A 16,484-nucleotide genomic window follows, 5' to 3' on the forward strand; every position below is an offset into this window, starting at 1 on the left:
ATAAAACACTGATGAACTGGACCACATTAAAATTAAGTACTTCTGTTCATCAAAAATAAGACTGTTAAGAGAGTAAAAATGCAAGCCATAAACATGGAGAAGATATTTCCAACACATAAAACTGACAAAAGGCTTATATTGAGAATATACAAAAAAAAAAACTTCTATCAACTAAAAGGCAGATAATCATATAAAAAGTGATATGCCTGGAATGGGTATGTCACAAAAAGGTTACCGAAGTGGCCAATAAACATAAGCTGCTCAACCTCATTAGGCATTAGGAAAATACAAATTAAAATTACAATAAATAAAGAGTTAAAATTAGAAAACAAATGTTGGTGGAAATGTAGAATAAAGAAAACTCCCATACACTGCTGATAGGAGTGTAAATTAGCACGACTTTAAAATTAAACACACATATAATTCCTAGGAATATAATAAACAAAAATATGCGCACTTGAACACCAAGCACCATGACCAATGGAAAAAAAAAAGGTGATAGCATTATCACCTTTGGTTCTAAACTGGAAACTACAAATATCCATCAAAAGAAGAATGCATAAATAAGATAAATTTAAAAACTAGAAGAATGCATAAATTTAAAAACTGGAACACTCTACAGAAATTAAATGAACAAACTACATCTACATGCAAGAAAAAGGATAAATCTCAAAACCACAATGTTGAATGAAAGAAGCCAAATACACAAGGATACAGAGTTTATAATTCCATTTATACAAAGTTCAAACACAGGCAAAACTAAACTATAAGTGGAAAATTAGATATTGGTTATCTTCAATTATCTTTGAGGAAGGGAGAAAGATTATGATTCAAGGGGACTTCTGGGGTCCTAGCAACCGTGACCTTTATATTTGTTTTCATTACTTTTCCGTATATGTTACGCACCAGCAAATATGCATAAACGTGCAATACATACTAACTACAGACACACATATAAACAAAAAATGTGCATATAATGTGCACACTCATGGTGTATACATTATATGTTGGGAATTCAGATAACAGTTTATTTCTTAAAAGTATAATTTAGTGGAGTATTAACAATGCAAATGATTTTAAACTTTTTATTGAGTGTAAAAGAAATTATCCACATTTTTTTTTTTTTTTTATTGTTATCCTCAGGACTTTTAAGATAGCACTAAAATTTTACCACCACTGCAGGACCTGGTTTTTGCGTATTACTCTTCTTCCCTGTCAGTCTTAAAAGGAGGTTGGAGTTTTGGCCACGGATGTAATAATTCCAATACAAACTACTTCTTTTTTCCCTGATAGGGTTTTCAAAAAAAAAATCAGATTTCTCAGTGATTAAAATAGGTTAAGAAGTCAACCGTGGATTAATAATGAGAGGGACACATTCGGTCTTCATAGATTGATTTTAATATTACCATAAATTGCATCTACGATTTCCTTTATTCATTCAACAAGTACTTATTTCACTGTTGTTTAATTTGCATTTTCTGGATTACTGATGAGATTGACATCTTTTCATATTTTTATCAGTTTTTCGGGTTTTGTTTTGTTTGTAAATAGCCTAGTCATATTCTTTAACCATTTTTCTATTAGCGTGAATATATTTTTGTTTGTGAAAGATCTTTCTAAATTCTGGATGCTAATCAACTCTGTTATATTTATTGTAAATATGTATCTTCTTCCCTTTTGCAGTTGGGCTAGTCATTTACTGATGATATTTTTTGTGACATCCAAGTTTTTATTTATAATGCAGTCTACCCATATATCTTTCTTCCAGTCAAAAATGTTTGTCCGTTGAAGAAATCTCCTATCCTGAGTTCATAAAGACACTCTCTTAATATTTTTTCTGAAAGCTTTAATTGAATCGACCTCGAGATGATTTTTCTGTGATGTACAAAAGGTATTTATATTATTTTCTTTCCCATTTGGATAACCACTTATTCCAGTACCATATGCTGAACAGTCTGTCCTCTTCCCACTGATCTGTAGAGCCTGTTTTTTCAGATAACAACTGCTCATGATGTGTAATTTTCTGTGCTAATTTATTCCACTGGTCTCTATATTTATCAATCTTCCAATATAATATTGATTTACTAATTGGATATTTATAAGAATTCTTAACAGCTGGTAAAATAAAATTTCCCAACTTGATGTTTTTTTAAAACTCTCTTGGCTATTCTTAGGAACTGATATATTTACTACACTGAGTGTCCTAATCCACAAATTTGATATGTTTTTCCATTAATCTAGGTCTTCTTTTATGTACTCAATTTTCTAATGCTAACTATCTTTTCATTGCTGGGATGAACCCAACAGGAAATGAAGACAACTGTAAGTCTATGTATATATCTACAGACATATTCATTCATGCATTTGATTTACTAATATTTTATTCAGCAGTTTAGATTCTATGTGCATAAGTGAAACAGGCCTCTAATTTTCTCTCTTACAAGTGTCTCTCTTGGGCAGTAGTTAAGAACACAGACACTAACACTACACTGCCTGGGTTTAAATCCCAGCTCACCACTTATGGGGTAGTTATGAGTTAACCTCGAATTTGTGGTGGTGCTTGTCCGGAAAGTTGATATTTTATTTATGGTTACTGAACAATTGGGTGTGAGACCTGTAAAGGCAACCTAAACAACTGATCTGGGGATGAGGTGTCCTTGGGCATGTGCTACAGAAAAGTAGGGGCATACTCGCATCAAGATTACTGTCAAAAGAGCAGATGAACTAACCGGCCACAGCTATAGTCTGTGTAAGAAAGCAGTAAAAGCAAGCTGGGAAAAAGTTAAAGAAATGAATGAAAAAGAAGTGTCCAAAGATAAAGATCTTTATCTTTGAAGATAAAGAATAGTGACAGTAGAGTAAGATACTTGTATTTAAGATTTCAAAAGTAAGGCATCTTGAACAGGACTTCTTTTTATGCCCAAGATGAAATAACGAGGGCTACTTTCCCTCCTCACACAACCACAAAACAAATAAATGAAACGATGATTTGTAAGACACTAGACATCCGACAATAATGATGAGAGATGCAAATCTAATAAGGTGAGACATATGACTTGCCCAGCCCAATGACTTGAGAGACTTTCCACGCCATGGCACCGGGAGGGAAAAATGCAGGCAGAGATCAGCAGACTTTCTGAATTAAGAAGATGGAGCCAAGAGTCGATGGAGACTGAGTAAATTAAAATAGGCAGTGCAAACTAAGGAGAGAAACTGCACAAACTCCAGACATGGGACGTCTGCAGAGGGTCTCTCTTAGGTATACGATAGAATATGGAGTAGCCATTTTATTAAAGAAACTGAATTTGTAGTTTAAAATCTGCACACAAAGAAAATTCTAGGTCCAATTTGCTTCACTGGTGAATTCTACTAAAATGAAAGCAGTAAAAGCAAGCTGGGAAAAAGTTAAAGAAATGAATGAAAAAGAAGTGCCCAAAGATAAAGAATAGTGACAGTAGAGTAAGATACTTGTATTTAAGATTTCAAAAGTAAGGCATCTTGAACAGGACTTCTTTTTATGCCCAAGATGAAATAACGAGGGCTACTTTCCCTCCTCACACAACCACAAAACAAATAAATGAAACGATGATTTGTAAGACACTAGACATCCGACAATAATGATGAGAGATGCAAATCTAATAAGGTGAGACATATGACTTGCCCAGCCCAATGACTTGAGAGACTTTCCACGCCATGGCACCGGGAGGGAAAAATGCAGGCAGAGATCAGCAGACTTTCTGAATTAAGAAGATGGAGCCAAGAGTCGATGGAGACTGAGTAAATTAAAATAGGCAGTGCAAACTAAGGAGAGAAACTGCACAAACTCCAGACATGGGACGTCTGCAGAGGGTCTCTCTTAGGTATACGATAGAATATGGAGTAGCCATTTTATTAAAGAAACTGAATTTGTAGTTTAAAATCTGCACACAAAGAAAATTCTAGGTCCAATTTGCTTCACTGGTGAATTCTACTAAAATTTTAAGGAAAAAATAATACCAATTCTACACAAACTCTTCCAGAATATTAAAGAGGGTAAAATATTTTCCAAATAATTCAATAAGGGTAGCATTATCTGATATCAAAACCAGACAAAGATGTTAGAAAAAGAAGAAAAAAAAGCTTTAGGAATATAGATGTTAAAATTTTAAGCAAAGAAAATCAAATTTGACAATATATAAAAAGGATAATATATTGTGACCAAGAGGAATTTATCGCAAAAAGGGAAAAGGCCTTAACATGTTAATATTTGAAATTTAATCAATGTAAATCATCCTATTAACAAACTAAAAATGAAAAAAAATCTTCTCAATAAATGCGGAAAAAGCATTTGAAAAAAATCTGACATTCATTCTTATAAAAACTCTCAGAAAACCAATAGAAAGGCATACTCTCAATCTATTAAGAACATCAGTGAAAAAAAACTACAGCTAGTTATCATGCTTAATTCTGAAAGAAAGATGTTTCTCCCCCAAACCAGGAACTAGACAAAGATGTCCACTTCAACCGCCCCTGTTCAGCACTGTAGTGGAGGTTATAACCAGGGCAATAAGGCAATAAAACGAAATGAAAGGCATTCAAATTGGAAAGGAAGAAGTAAACCTGTTTTTATTTACAAGATGCAAAGATTGTCTATGCAGAAAATCTGATGGACTTTATAAAAACCCTATTAGAACTAATAAGTGAGTTTAGAAAGGTTGCAGGTTACAATATGCAAAAAATAAATGATTTATATATAGTGGCAATGATAAATCAGAAAATAAAAGTAAAAGAATAATACCATTCACAATAGTATCAAAAACAATAATACATAGGGATAAATCTGCAAAATCTGTATACTAAAAACTGTAAAATATTGCTGAAATTAATGAAGTGATATATAAATGGAGAGATATACCTTTTCATTGGTCAGAGAACTCAATGTCATTAAGATATGAATTCAACACAGATCGATCAATAGATTCAATGCAATGGCTATCACAATCCCAGCATCTTTTATGTAGAAATTGGCAAGGTACTTCTAAACTTTATATGGAAGTGCAAAGGACCTAGGATAGCTGAAACAACTGTGAAAAAGAACAAATTTGAAAGGCTAACACTATCCGATTTTAAGACTTATTATAAAACTTCAATAATCAAAATACTGGGATATTGGTGTCTGGGTAGACAAACCGATCAATGGAACAGAATAGAATCCAGAAATGGATCTACACAAATATGGACAACTGATTTTTAAACAAGGTGCAAGGGTACTCCAGTAGAGAAAGGACAGTCTTTTCAATTGGGCATCTGTACGCAAAAAAGCAAGCCTCGACTCTTGCCTTCCACCCGTACAATATTTAACTCAAAATGGATCATAGATCTAAATGTATAACTTAAAACTACAAAACTTCTGGAAGAAAATCTTTACGTAAATTTTTGTGACCTTGAGTTAGGCAAAGATTTCTTTACTACAACATTAAAAGCACTACCCATAGAGGAAACCACTGATAAAGATTTCTTAGACGTGACATAGATCCATTAAAGAGCAAATTGATGAACTGAACTTCATTGAAATGAAAAAGTTCTGCTCTATAAAAGACACTGTTAAGACAGTGAAAAGAAAGAATGATTCCATCCCCACTGCTCATAATCCCCACTACAAGAATGAATTCTTAGTCTCCGAGCTTGATATGCAAGTCTTTCTTCGAACGGGTCCCTAAGAACCATCAGATGGAGGTGGAACTTCAAATATGCTAGAAGTTTACTAAAGGCCTGGTTTGGTGTAGTTATGATGTATAAAGCTGACACTTTATCAGAGGCAGTGTCACAGGGAGTTGCCCGGTGAAAGGTACCAAATCAAATTATCTTGAGCTAGACTACCAAATCCAAAAGGAACAAATGATAAGAGGCAATCAAGATCAATATATGTCAGTATAGAGATCAGACGTAGGTGGAGAAAGCTAAGCCATCTAGACCTACCTAGGTAGGGTTTTAGGATGTTCACCTATTAGGGTAACCTACCAGCTGTGATGGGCATGCTAGGTCCAGTTAAAGAAAAAAATTTGGAGGGTCATAGACATCCTTCACTGATTTTCATCTCTTCATACAAACTCTACCATTCACGTTCCAATTTCCTGAACAAGCAATGTCATTTCAAACCTCTGAGCCTATGCTGCTGCTTCTGTCCCCTCTGAGATTCTCTTCTGCCACTCCACTTGTCTTCTAGCAAACTACCACTCATTTTTTCAAGAAATAAGTTACTGTGCTTCTACTGTCTTATTTGGTTTCCTCTGGTATTTGGAGTTCAATTTTATCCAAGAATTCTGGCTGGCTCATTCCCATATAACTCTGCCTCAGGTATTCTCTTCATCCAAACTCGAATTCATGTCCCACGCCACTCAGATGGTGTTCAGCCAGTTAGGGACAGTCCCACCTCAAACCTAAGAAATGATGCTCATGTTATAGTATCATTAGTGTCATTAATGATTTGGGGTAATATATATTCTGTACTTATTATATGTTAGACACCATGCTAAATGCTTTATTTGCACTCATTTAATCCTCACAACAATCTCATGAGGGTTTTATATCCATTTAATCCTAACAATCCCATGAGGGTTATTGTGCTTTTATATCCATTTTACAATGAGAAAACTGAACCACAGAAACACTAAGTAACTTGCCCACGGTCAGAGACGTGGAAACAGATAGAGCCAAGGTAAGAGTCTACACAGACTGAATCCGGAGGCTGAGTTCTTACCCACGGGTCATTAATGCTTCCAAAATGGAACTTAACATTTTTTCCCCTACCTTCCCTGTTGCTCAAGCCAACAATCTGAGTTGTTTCTTTTACCTCTTTCTCCCAAATCCCCTAATTTCCAATCTCACTGAACCAACCTTAGTTCACTTCTTACCTGGATGATGATAATAGTCACCTAACTGCATCCTACTATAATGCATGTTCCACATTAATGGCCATACTGGGCTTTCCAAAGCAAAATTTGATGTCATTCTCAACTGATGCCTTCTCAGTGGTTCCTGTAACCTGTGCAAGGGTCCAAACTCCTTAACACACAGCAGAAAAGGCCCTTCGCCATCTAGCCTCGTTCTTCCCTTTCGGCTCCACTTGTCATTTCCCCACATAAACCACGTTCCATTAGAGCCAACCTTCTTGCAAGACTTTAACAAAGCATATTCCTAATCCCCTCGACATTGCAAATACTGTTCTATTTGGGATCCCTACACAGCTCATTCGCTAGTAAATTCATATCAGTACTTCACATCTCAGCCCAAACAGCAACTTCCTTGACCACAGTTAATAATAAGCCTGTAATAGTTAATATTTGTTTAGCAATATTTGTGTGTCAGGTACTAGTCCAAATCCTTTACATAGTTTAATACTTATTCCATTATGCCAACAACCCTATGAGGAAACCGAGGCAAAAGAGTTGGCAGTTGCTGCCACTTCGGTGTATTTATGGAATTTAGGTTTCCCTCCTCGAATTAAATTTTTGGAGGATAGAACTGTCCTCTACATCTTTGTAGCAGCTCTGCTTGTATAGCGCTGGCACATAATCGAAAACAGGAGGAGCTCAATAAACAGCTTTTGAATACACGGCCAGAGCTGTGCCTCTAGGTTCTAACTGCACACTTGGCTTGGAAACCTCCTGGCCATTAGCCGTTTAATTACTCCCGAACATGTGAGGAGCATAACAAGCATGTTTTGTGTCTAGCAGAGTCCCACGTAAGCTTAAGGAATCTACAAGTATTTACCAAACGGTTCTGCTTAAGTATATATACACATTCTCACATATACCACCAAGTTTTTTTCTGCAGCTAACTTCTTTAAGTGTTCACAAATTTCCACGCACCCAACAGGAATTCAAAAAAAAAAAAATCAGTTGGTCAACGATGACATGAAATATTACGTATAATAATTTGCAATAAAGGAATATGGAGCTTACTTTGATCTCTCAGAAAGTCAATTTCTGTGGCCATTTCGATAAAATTTGGGTTGGGAGCTTTTCACCACCTTTAGTTTCCTCAAAAATACACAGAGCTCGCTGTGCGGGAAAACAAAACTAAGGCAACGCTCTGGAGGCTGTCAAGCGGTGTCATCAGCATCCTACTCACGCGGCGTCAACATCCCTGCCGCGCCGTCTCGCCTTCCCCAGTCCCAGCCGAGCCCCTCGCTCAGGACAGAGACTTCAGATTTCAGGGTTGCAGGGGACCCGCCAAGGGAATTCTGTTCCACGTTCTCACGAATCCCAGCAGGGTGGCACCGGGACGCGGTAAAGGCGTGCCGTGGGTCACCCGGGGTCGTGTCGGGCCACCTAGGAGCGCGCGGACGGAGCTGGCGGGCAGCCGGCTGGCGGCGTCCTCCGCGGAATGGGTGGCGACTCCCGCACGGCCGGGGCCATCAGCGGAAGTCCACTCGGCGCGCCCTGCGACTTTGAAACCGGTGCCCCGGACCGCTCCTTGGAGACGGTGACGCCGTCTGCGTCATCACGACGGCGTAGGCGCTGACGTCCTCACGCTTCCGGGAGTCCTCGCACGCTATTGGCTATCGCTTCAGCTCTGGGAACCGAGATGACAACCAGCTGAGCCACCAGACAGGAGGCGGGAAAGCCGACAGACCTGTGTCTGCAGGTGGCGGCGCCCTGCTTTTTCTTCTTTTTTAAGAAAACCCTCAAAATATAAACCTAGGTAGGTCATTCAATACCTGTTTTAAATTCCCCCAGTATCTTTGATTCTTAGCACTTCTGTGCTGGGAGAACCCACTGGCCAGAGGCGGGGCGGGGGAGAAAGGACGTGGGGTTGTGCGGCTGGGAGCGAAACCCAGACTGGCGTCTTCGGAGTCCACCACAAGGCTGACCCTCTGACCCTCTGACCCTCTGGGGAATTCCTGAGCATGGACTTCGTAATATCTAGGAGCTAAGTACGGTCCTGCCCCTCGTGGGAGACAGCTGTTGTCTAAATATTTAACTGTGTGGTAGTAAGTCATGTACTTAGAAGTACTCCAGACGTCCTGCAAATTCAGCAGTTATTTCTTTAGCGATAACTTGGCTTCCTCAAAAAAAGAAGGAAAGACAAAAGTTGCATTTTTTTTTTTTTTTGCTAGAAGAATTAGGTAAAACGTCTCATGGATGGATTACAATTCTCACTTTAAAAAAATGATTTTGTCTGGATTTAAAACCCATTGTTTTGTTTTAACAGTTAACACTGGAGGAAATTTCAATGCTAGCAATAAAAAATGTTAACTTGAAGCTAGCCACTAGTGCTTTTTAGGTAGGTTATGTGTTTCTAAGGATCGAATTAGCTTCGCTAAACTGGTATGTCATAGATATAGCTCAGTTTGGCTTTCTCTTTAACCGTTTGAGTTTTGTTGTCTTGGATTCATAATGTTTTTTGTTTTTTGTTTTTTTTTCACGAATTAATGTTAGCGGAATGTTTTAAGAAACTTTAAAAGTTTGTCCAACAATGTCTGTGGTTAGGTAGCTGAAGTTCTATCGTGGTCTTTGTCCATTCTCGCTATTAAGAGAATGAGATGGCCCCTTCCTCCAAAGACTGGCTGTTAGGAGCATAGCAGATAAACATAAAAAAAAGTTTAATTTAGCTTTGAGTCAGTGAAGATTGGACTTGATTTGGTTTTTAGTGGTCATGAAGTTAACACAAAAACTTGTTGGAAGAAATTGAAAGATCAAGCTTCAACTTTGAAATAGGTCAGTGTATGACATTTTCTTTCTTAGTTTTTCACTGACTCCCCCAAAACTTGCTTGTACCTCTCCTACATTTGAACCTTGTATATTGTCGTACTGTGATTTAACTTGGCATCAAGCAAGTAATTATAAACTTAACTGTGCATTTACACTAAAAATTTGTAAGACATATTAGTGTTGGTGAAAGCAAAGAGCCCCTCCTGGATGTAAATGAGTGATCTTTGCATTGCATAAATTAAATATCTGAAATTGGAATATATATATGTATATATATGTTTACTACTTTAAAATTCTTTTACAGTAACTTGATGCCGATCCCAATTGGAAAGTGTCTGAATTGGGATTTGAATCCAGGCAGTCTGGTCCCAGTGTTACAGTCCTTGACTATGTGTATGCCTCTCGGCAGTGTAATATAATTTACGGCTAGGGCAATATTATTTGTAGCTAGTGTTAATATAATTTACAGGTTTGGCTTATATAGCCAGTGAGCCTTTAGTTGCTTTGAGTGAATTATTGCTGTGTATGCTCTCCTGTAATCTTAATGATTTACAGTTGATTTTCAAATTGTTGCACGGTATTTATATCACTGAGTGACCCCCTTCCTTCTCCTAGAAAACGGTTCTCTCTTCAGTAGAATGATTAAAAGCCTTCAGAGGTTCACTGGTGGTTCTTTCATCATTTTTCCTTCCTGGAGAAATCAGGTGTCTGCTTCAGTCCTCCAAGTCCCTCCTCCAGAACGTGTAGGCAGCTGGGCGGAGCCTACGGCTGAGCCCTTTCCAGTGAATTCCGCGGGAAGGAGGGAGCGAGTGGTGTGGCCTGCAGAGCAAGCAGCTCCCCGGTCTGCGGGTCTGTGTTCTCGCCTCACGCTCTCTTCACTCTCATTCTCTGCTTCTTCGCCCAGGCTCGTCGTTAGTTTTTTTTTTCTGGTGAACTTATTTTTTGTGCCTGCCTCCTCCCGCTGGCACAGTTCACTCCCTCTTTCGGCCGACTTCCTCATTTCTCCGTTTCTCTTGTAAATGGGCAGGGACGGCGGGGAGGAAGGGAGAGAAGGATACGAACTGGAAAGAATTTTTGTAGAAAAGAAAATTTCGTGACTAGAGGAAATTGGAAATTTCCCTCGCAAAACGTTCTGTTGAGAAAACACTTTTTCCGTAACTTCCTTCTTTTAGCCTGGATTCCTCCTACCTCTCCTAGGCTTTAAATGCCCTGAAGTTCTGTCTTCTTTTAAAGGTCTTTCTATAGCACCGGGAAAACATGAAAAGAATTTAGTTATTTTTGACATTTTTTGATGAAAGACTAATTTGAAGATGTTTAAAAATGAGGGGAAAAGCAGATTAACGATAAACATTCTTTTAAGAACGTATAAACAACCAATCTTCAAATTGCGTAATAGGATAGTGATCACGGTGAATGATATTCCTTCCTTCAGTAATGTCCCTAATATTCATTCTGACTTCTTAGAAATTTTCAGCATATGTAACATAAACGAGAAAAGAGGTAATTAGTTACCATACTCTTTAAGAGACTCAGCCTTAAATCGGACTTTAAAATATTTTTTAAATTATTCATTTATTTTTGAATAGTAATGTGTTTATCATAGTATAAAATTCAAATAGGTGATAAAAAGCGATACAGTTGAGGGTAGGTCCTCCTTCCTCCTCTGTCTCAGGCAGGTAATTCTCTCCAAAAAGGCAGCCACTGCCACCACTGCTTTCTTGTATATGCTTCCTGAGATAGTGTATGCAGTTGCGAGTATCTATGCAAATAGTCTGCATTTTTATTAAATAAATGCATACTTTTTACACCTTGCTCTTTTTACTTAATATATTTCAGATGTATATGTAGAGCTGCCTCATTCTTTTTAACACCTATGTAGTATTTCATTGTATGATATAGTATAATTCCTTTACCAGTCCTGTACTGATGAATAGTTAAGTTGCTTACAATATTTTGTTATTCTAAACAATGTTGCAGTGAATATCTTTGTACTTATGCATGTTGCATAGGTGCTGATATATAACTCCTAGAACTAAAATTGTTGAGTCAAAGAACATTTGCATTTTTTATTTTGATAGCTATTGAGGGATGGCTCTTGACAAAGGCTGTGGCCGTTATGCTCCAACCGCAACATGTGGTTGTTTCTCAGTGCCCTCATTATCACCGCATGTTGTCAAACTTTCCGATCCTTGACAATCTAAGTGAAAAATAGTAGTTTATTGTTTTAGTTCGCCTTTCTATCATTATAAGTAAGGTTGAACAGTTTGCATTTTCTTTCTGTGAACTGGCTCTTCAGATCTTTGTCCATCTTTCTGCTGGGATGTTGGCCTTTTTCTTTTTGCTTTCTAGGAACGCTTTAAATATTAAAGAAATTAGTTTTTGTCTGAAGTATGAGTTGCAGATGTTTCAGACTATCTTTTGGTTTTTAAATAGTGGTTTTCGTTTTGTTTTGGTGGTGGTAGGCAGACTTCTGCTTTTTAATTTTGTAGTCAAATGTGTCTATATATTACAAGGCTTTTTCTACTATAATAAGATCATCTTTTAAGAAATCCTCCTGTTTTGTTTTTTCTTTCTTATTTTTATATGGTTTGATTTTTATGTTTACATTTTTGATTCATTTAAAATTTAGTTTGGTGTAGGGATCCAATTTTATTACATTGGACCGCAAAATGAACCAGTTGATAATGGACCTGGTCAATTAGCTATATGAGAATCATCCTCAACTACCTATAGACTTCTTTCTTATACTTTATTTCCCTAGCACCTAGCATGGTGCCTGAAACAAAGTAAGTAGCTGATAAATCTTTCATAAACTAAATCGAAAGGAAATTTTTAGATACGATATATCATCTTAGTCGTTTTGGTATATAGTGTTGAAAGAGAAGATGATACCACTAACAGTTAATTTCTCTTGCACAAGACCTTGAAACCATGAAATTTTAGATCCAGAGACTACAACAGTTCTTCACTCAACAAATAAATGAGTTCCCAATACTTACAGGTATTCTGGCTGGTGAAGTAGAGACAAGGAGCAAATATGTCATACAGTGTAAGTGCTGTGGATCAAAACGGAGTAATGTATGGGCAATGGAGAATGACAGGGAGTGGAGTGCTGCTGGGAAGCACACCGCCCCGATTGTGAATGTCGACCTTTTAATTTTGTCTACTTCATATGGGCACATGTGCAAACAAAGACATTGAAAGGTGGTGGAGGTCAAGCCTCAGGCGATAGTCCTAAGTATCCCCAGGTTGTTGAAAGGAGAATCAGTTGTGTCTGTCTGGGTCCATGTTTTCTTTAGATCAGATTGTAAACTAGTGGGCATGACTATAGGTTGATTGTGTTATAAATATTATGCACACTTAGAAGGACATAAGTGTTCTTTAAACAAATTAGCAAATTTGTCGTTCTGATAAAAAGCTAAAGTCATTTTATGCAGTTAAAGCCAAAATTATATTCTACCCTTGCACATGTCTGCCATGGCACTCCTTCCTGATGATGGAAATCTAGTCATTATTCCTTGCAGTAATTTTTAGATAATGCTCAAAGAAATCTTCGGAGTAAAGGCGAAAGGAACCAGTAGAATGGCTTCGGGTACCACTACCTTCTACTCTCTGCTTTTATCTTTTATTTCTTCATATCTTCCAGGTAGGAGCTTATCAATGGATATGGTTTAATTCCATTTAGAGATAGAGATGATTGTTTAAAAGAGCTGGGAGTTAAATTTTTTTTAGTGGAAACTCACTGAACAGGATAGGGGTTCCTTGATGTGTGCCGCATTTTTGTGGGTGTGATGGTTGTATGAAGATTGAGTGAACCTTCCTAGTGGCTGAGCTATATTTTGCCAAGAATTGTAAAGCTCCAAGTTAGGAGAACAGCATGTTGGCTCCAGAATCAGATTTAACAAGCATTTCTAACTTCTTGATTTATTCTTATTTCTTCCTATATACTATATTAAGGTACTTACTAGTACCAAAATTTGGGGTAGAGGGTTATCCATTTCTTTTTGAAGACACTGTCTTGATATTTCAACTGAAGAAAATGCTTTTATTATTGAGATATTCTATACAAATCAGAACTAAATTTCACATAAATTAGACTCAATTTATATCATCTTATCATTCACTCAGCTTATTTCAGTTTAAATTGCTAAACTTATCCTTTTGCAATACTTTTTAATTATAGAGGTTAGCTATTAAAATTTGTTAGCATGTAGTGAAAATTAGGAAAAGCTAAATACTTTAGAAGAAGGATTTTAGAGATGTTAGATTCCTTATGTGACACAGAACCTGCATATTTACATCTACCAATGGTTGACACATAGTTGGTACTTAATACATGTCTATTGAAATAAATGTATTCAAAATTCAGCAACTGTATTACTATCAGTAAAAATAACATATGAAGCAAAGATATGCATTCATAGACTTCAGATAAGTAAGTTACAGCCTGAAAATGTCATTTACTAATTAAGATTATCTTCTGAACAATACATAAGGACCTAGTATAACTTGGAAAATCCACCACTCCTGAAATAAGGATTTCATCTCCTTAAAGATTCCTAAAATGATTTCATCTGGGAAAACATGGCTGACATTGGTTCAGTTTCTTGATTTGCCAGCCATGTAACCTTGGAAAAATCTGTTTTTGTTGTTGTCATTGTTGCTTTTTTCTTTTTGGTAATAATGATAATAATAGTTCCTCTGCAAGTTTCTTGTGAAATTAAATGAGTTAATGTTTATAAAACGCCTTATCCATAGTGTTCAACAAAATGCAATTTTATTAATATATTGTGTTCTTCCATTTAATCCATAGAGAAACAGTTTAAAATGCAAGTACTACGTGTGTCAAATATACTTAATCTATTTCAAAGTTTAAGTGATGGCAGATTCTTTTCCTATTTCTCTATTGGTGAGAAGGGATTAACCAAGCAATTGGTCATTTAACATTTGCAATAACAAAAATTGAAAAAAGCTAAGACAATCTATACCCTGAGACCAAGGAAGATAATATTAAACTCTGTTAATCTTCAAATGGTTGGAGTCCCCCAATCCCACCCCCAAAAGAAAAAGGGTTTAGCCAAAAGAACAGGTGTTAATAGCTGTATTTCTGTTGAATTGTTTTTTATCAAATTGAATTTTATTATTAAGATCTCGATTCCACAGGGATCCTGTAATTCAGACAACTACTCATTTTATAATAAAAAACAGGATGACATATTAACTCATAGTGCTTGTAGTTAAGTAAATTATCAGTTTATGCAATGGACGTAATTACAGTTTTAAAAAAATAATTTTGGATCTAGACTTAAAGTCAAAGCTTTTAGGATCCAACTACCTGTCTTATAGTGGAACTCAGTACTTGTGATCTGCCATAACACGAATGGCCTTTTGACTCTCAGAACCGTGTTCTGGTCACCTTGTTACTTTCTTGCCTGCCATTTGTCATGGAAATTTTCATTTTATTTCTAACTGAAAGAAACAGTTGCATGTTATTAAAGAGTTTGTTTTAATATATATACGTTTTTTCATTTAGAGTCTAAATATGGATTTCAAAATTGAACACACCTGGGATGGTTTTCCAGTGAAGCATGAGCCAGTGTTTGTCAGGCTGAATCCAGGTGACGCAGGAGTGATGATGGAAGTTAATGCTCCATTTTTCAATGATCCTCCAGCCCCACTTGGAGAACCGGGAAAGCCTTTCAATGAACTGTGGAATTATGAAGGTAAGTGGAAGTACTGTATTTTATTGCAAACATAAATCTTTTTATAATAATCTCTCACAGAACTGTTATTTTATCTTGCTATAAGGAAGTGAGTGCTTCTGAGCAACTGACATGCAGTTTCTGATATTTCTTACCAATCTCTCATTTTGACCTTTTCACAGTTACCTATGTGCCTTCAACTATATAACTAGAATAGTGAAAAATGGCAATTACAAATCCAGATTTTTAAATCGCTGCCATATGTCCTCCTTTCACTTCTGTTACCTATTTTAGGAAGAATTTAGCATTCCTATTTTGTCTGTAAGTATCTTCAAATTGCCTCTTTAATGGTATAAACCTTCTTTATGACAGTTTTGGGATGTTTTACTTATTATAGAAACACTATCAACTTCAACATGAAATGTAGTTTTTATTTTACAAGTACTGACAAGTAATCTCACATATCACATGAAGGCTAAAAGACGACTTGAAATTACAGTTTCAGGTTTGCTATATGATCTCCTCTAATGTCTCTAATTAAGCTACGGAATTTATCTTTCTGAAATGCTATTTATGATGGCATTCCCCAGATCACAAAACATTACTGTCTCTAAGATATAGTCCAAACCCTTCCTGTAACCTTTGGGGTACTCATGAATTGGCTATCACGTTCAACAAAAAGCTCTTGACTTTTGATGGCAATGGTCTTACTGTCCATGCATATTCTCTCTCATGTACCTTTTCTCAGTCTATTTGTCCTGCCCCTAACACACATAGTTCAAGGTCTAAGTCAGGTTCCATTTCTTCAAAGAAAACTTTGATAATTCTTCTAGCTCCTATTGAAATCTACTTTCTCTGTTCCATCTGTATAGCATACATTTTATTAGTGTTAATTTATCATATGTTAAACATATGTTGTATTTTATATACCAGCTTCCTACTGGTTTACTGGTGTACCAGAACTTGTATATGCCAGCTTCCTACTGGTGTACACACCAGTGTGACATTTCTACTGGAGGTACTACAGGCACCAAACTGAACAAGTCCCAAACTCAACTTATCCACTTTTCTCATGAACCTGCTTCTT

General features: G+C 36.6%; 2 protein-coding genes across 7 annotated transcripts in view; one reads left to right on the forward strand and one right to left on the reverse strand.

Moving 5' to 3' along the window:
- SCLT1 (sodium channel and clathrin linker 1) overlaps nucleotides 1-8,440 on the reverse strand; it is a 103,982-nt gene extending 95,542 nt beyond the window's left edge. Inside the window, exon 1 of the mRNA XM_006917768.3 lies at nucleotides 7,944-8,440. Within this exon, the coding sequence (XP_006917830.1) occupies nucleotides 7,944-7,977 (34 nt within the window). The 5' untranslated portion in view covers nucleotides 7,978-8,440. The remainder of the gene's footprint in view (nucleotides 1-7,943) is intronic.
- A 95-nt stretch (nucleotides 8,441-8,535) lies between these two features.
- Nucleotides 8,536-16,484, forward strand: part of CUNH4orf33 (chromosome unknown C4orf33 homolog) — a 16,604-nt gene continuing 8,655 nt past the window's right edge. Inside the window, exons 1-2 of one of the 6 annotated variants that reach the window (XM_015593883.2) lie at nucleotides 8,536-8,685; nucleotides 15,229-15,418. In XM_015593883.2, coding sequence (XP_015449369.1) covers nucleotides 15,238-15,418 — 181 coding nt within the window. In that variant the 5' untranslated portion in view covers nucleotides 8,536-8,685; nucleotides 15,229-15,237. Of the gene's footprint in view, nucleotides 8,686-8,757; nucleotides 8,918-9,679; nucleotides 9,702-10,457; nucleotides 10,545-12,624; nucleotides 12,745-15,228; nucleotides 15,419-16,484 lie in introns of those variants that run through there. The other 5 variants (XM_015593885.2, XM_015593886.2, XM_015593884.2 and 2 more) reach the window with 5 other exon arrangements.

This window comes from Pteropus alecto, unplaced genomic scaffold, assembly GCF_000325575.1.
Source record: "Pteropus alecto unplaced genomic scaffold, ASM32557v1 scaffold17, whole genome shotgun sequence".
Lineage (NCBI taxonomy): Eukaryota > Metazoa > Chordata > Mammalia > Chiroptera > Pteropodidae > Pteropus > Pteropus alecto.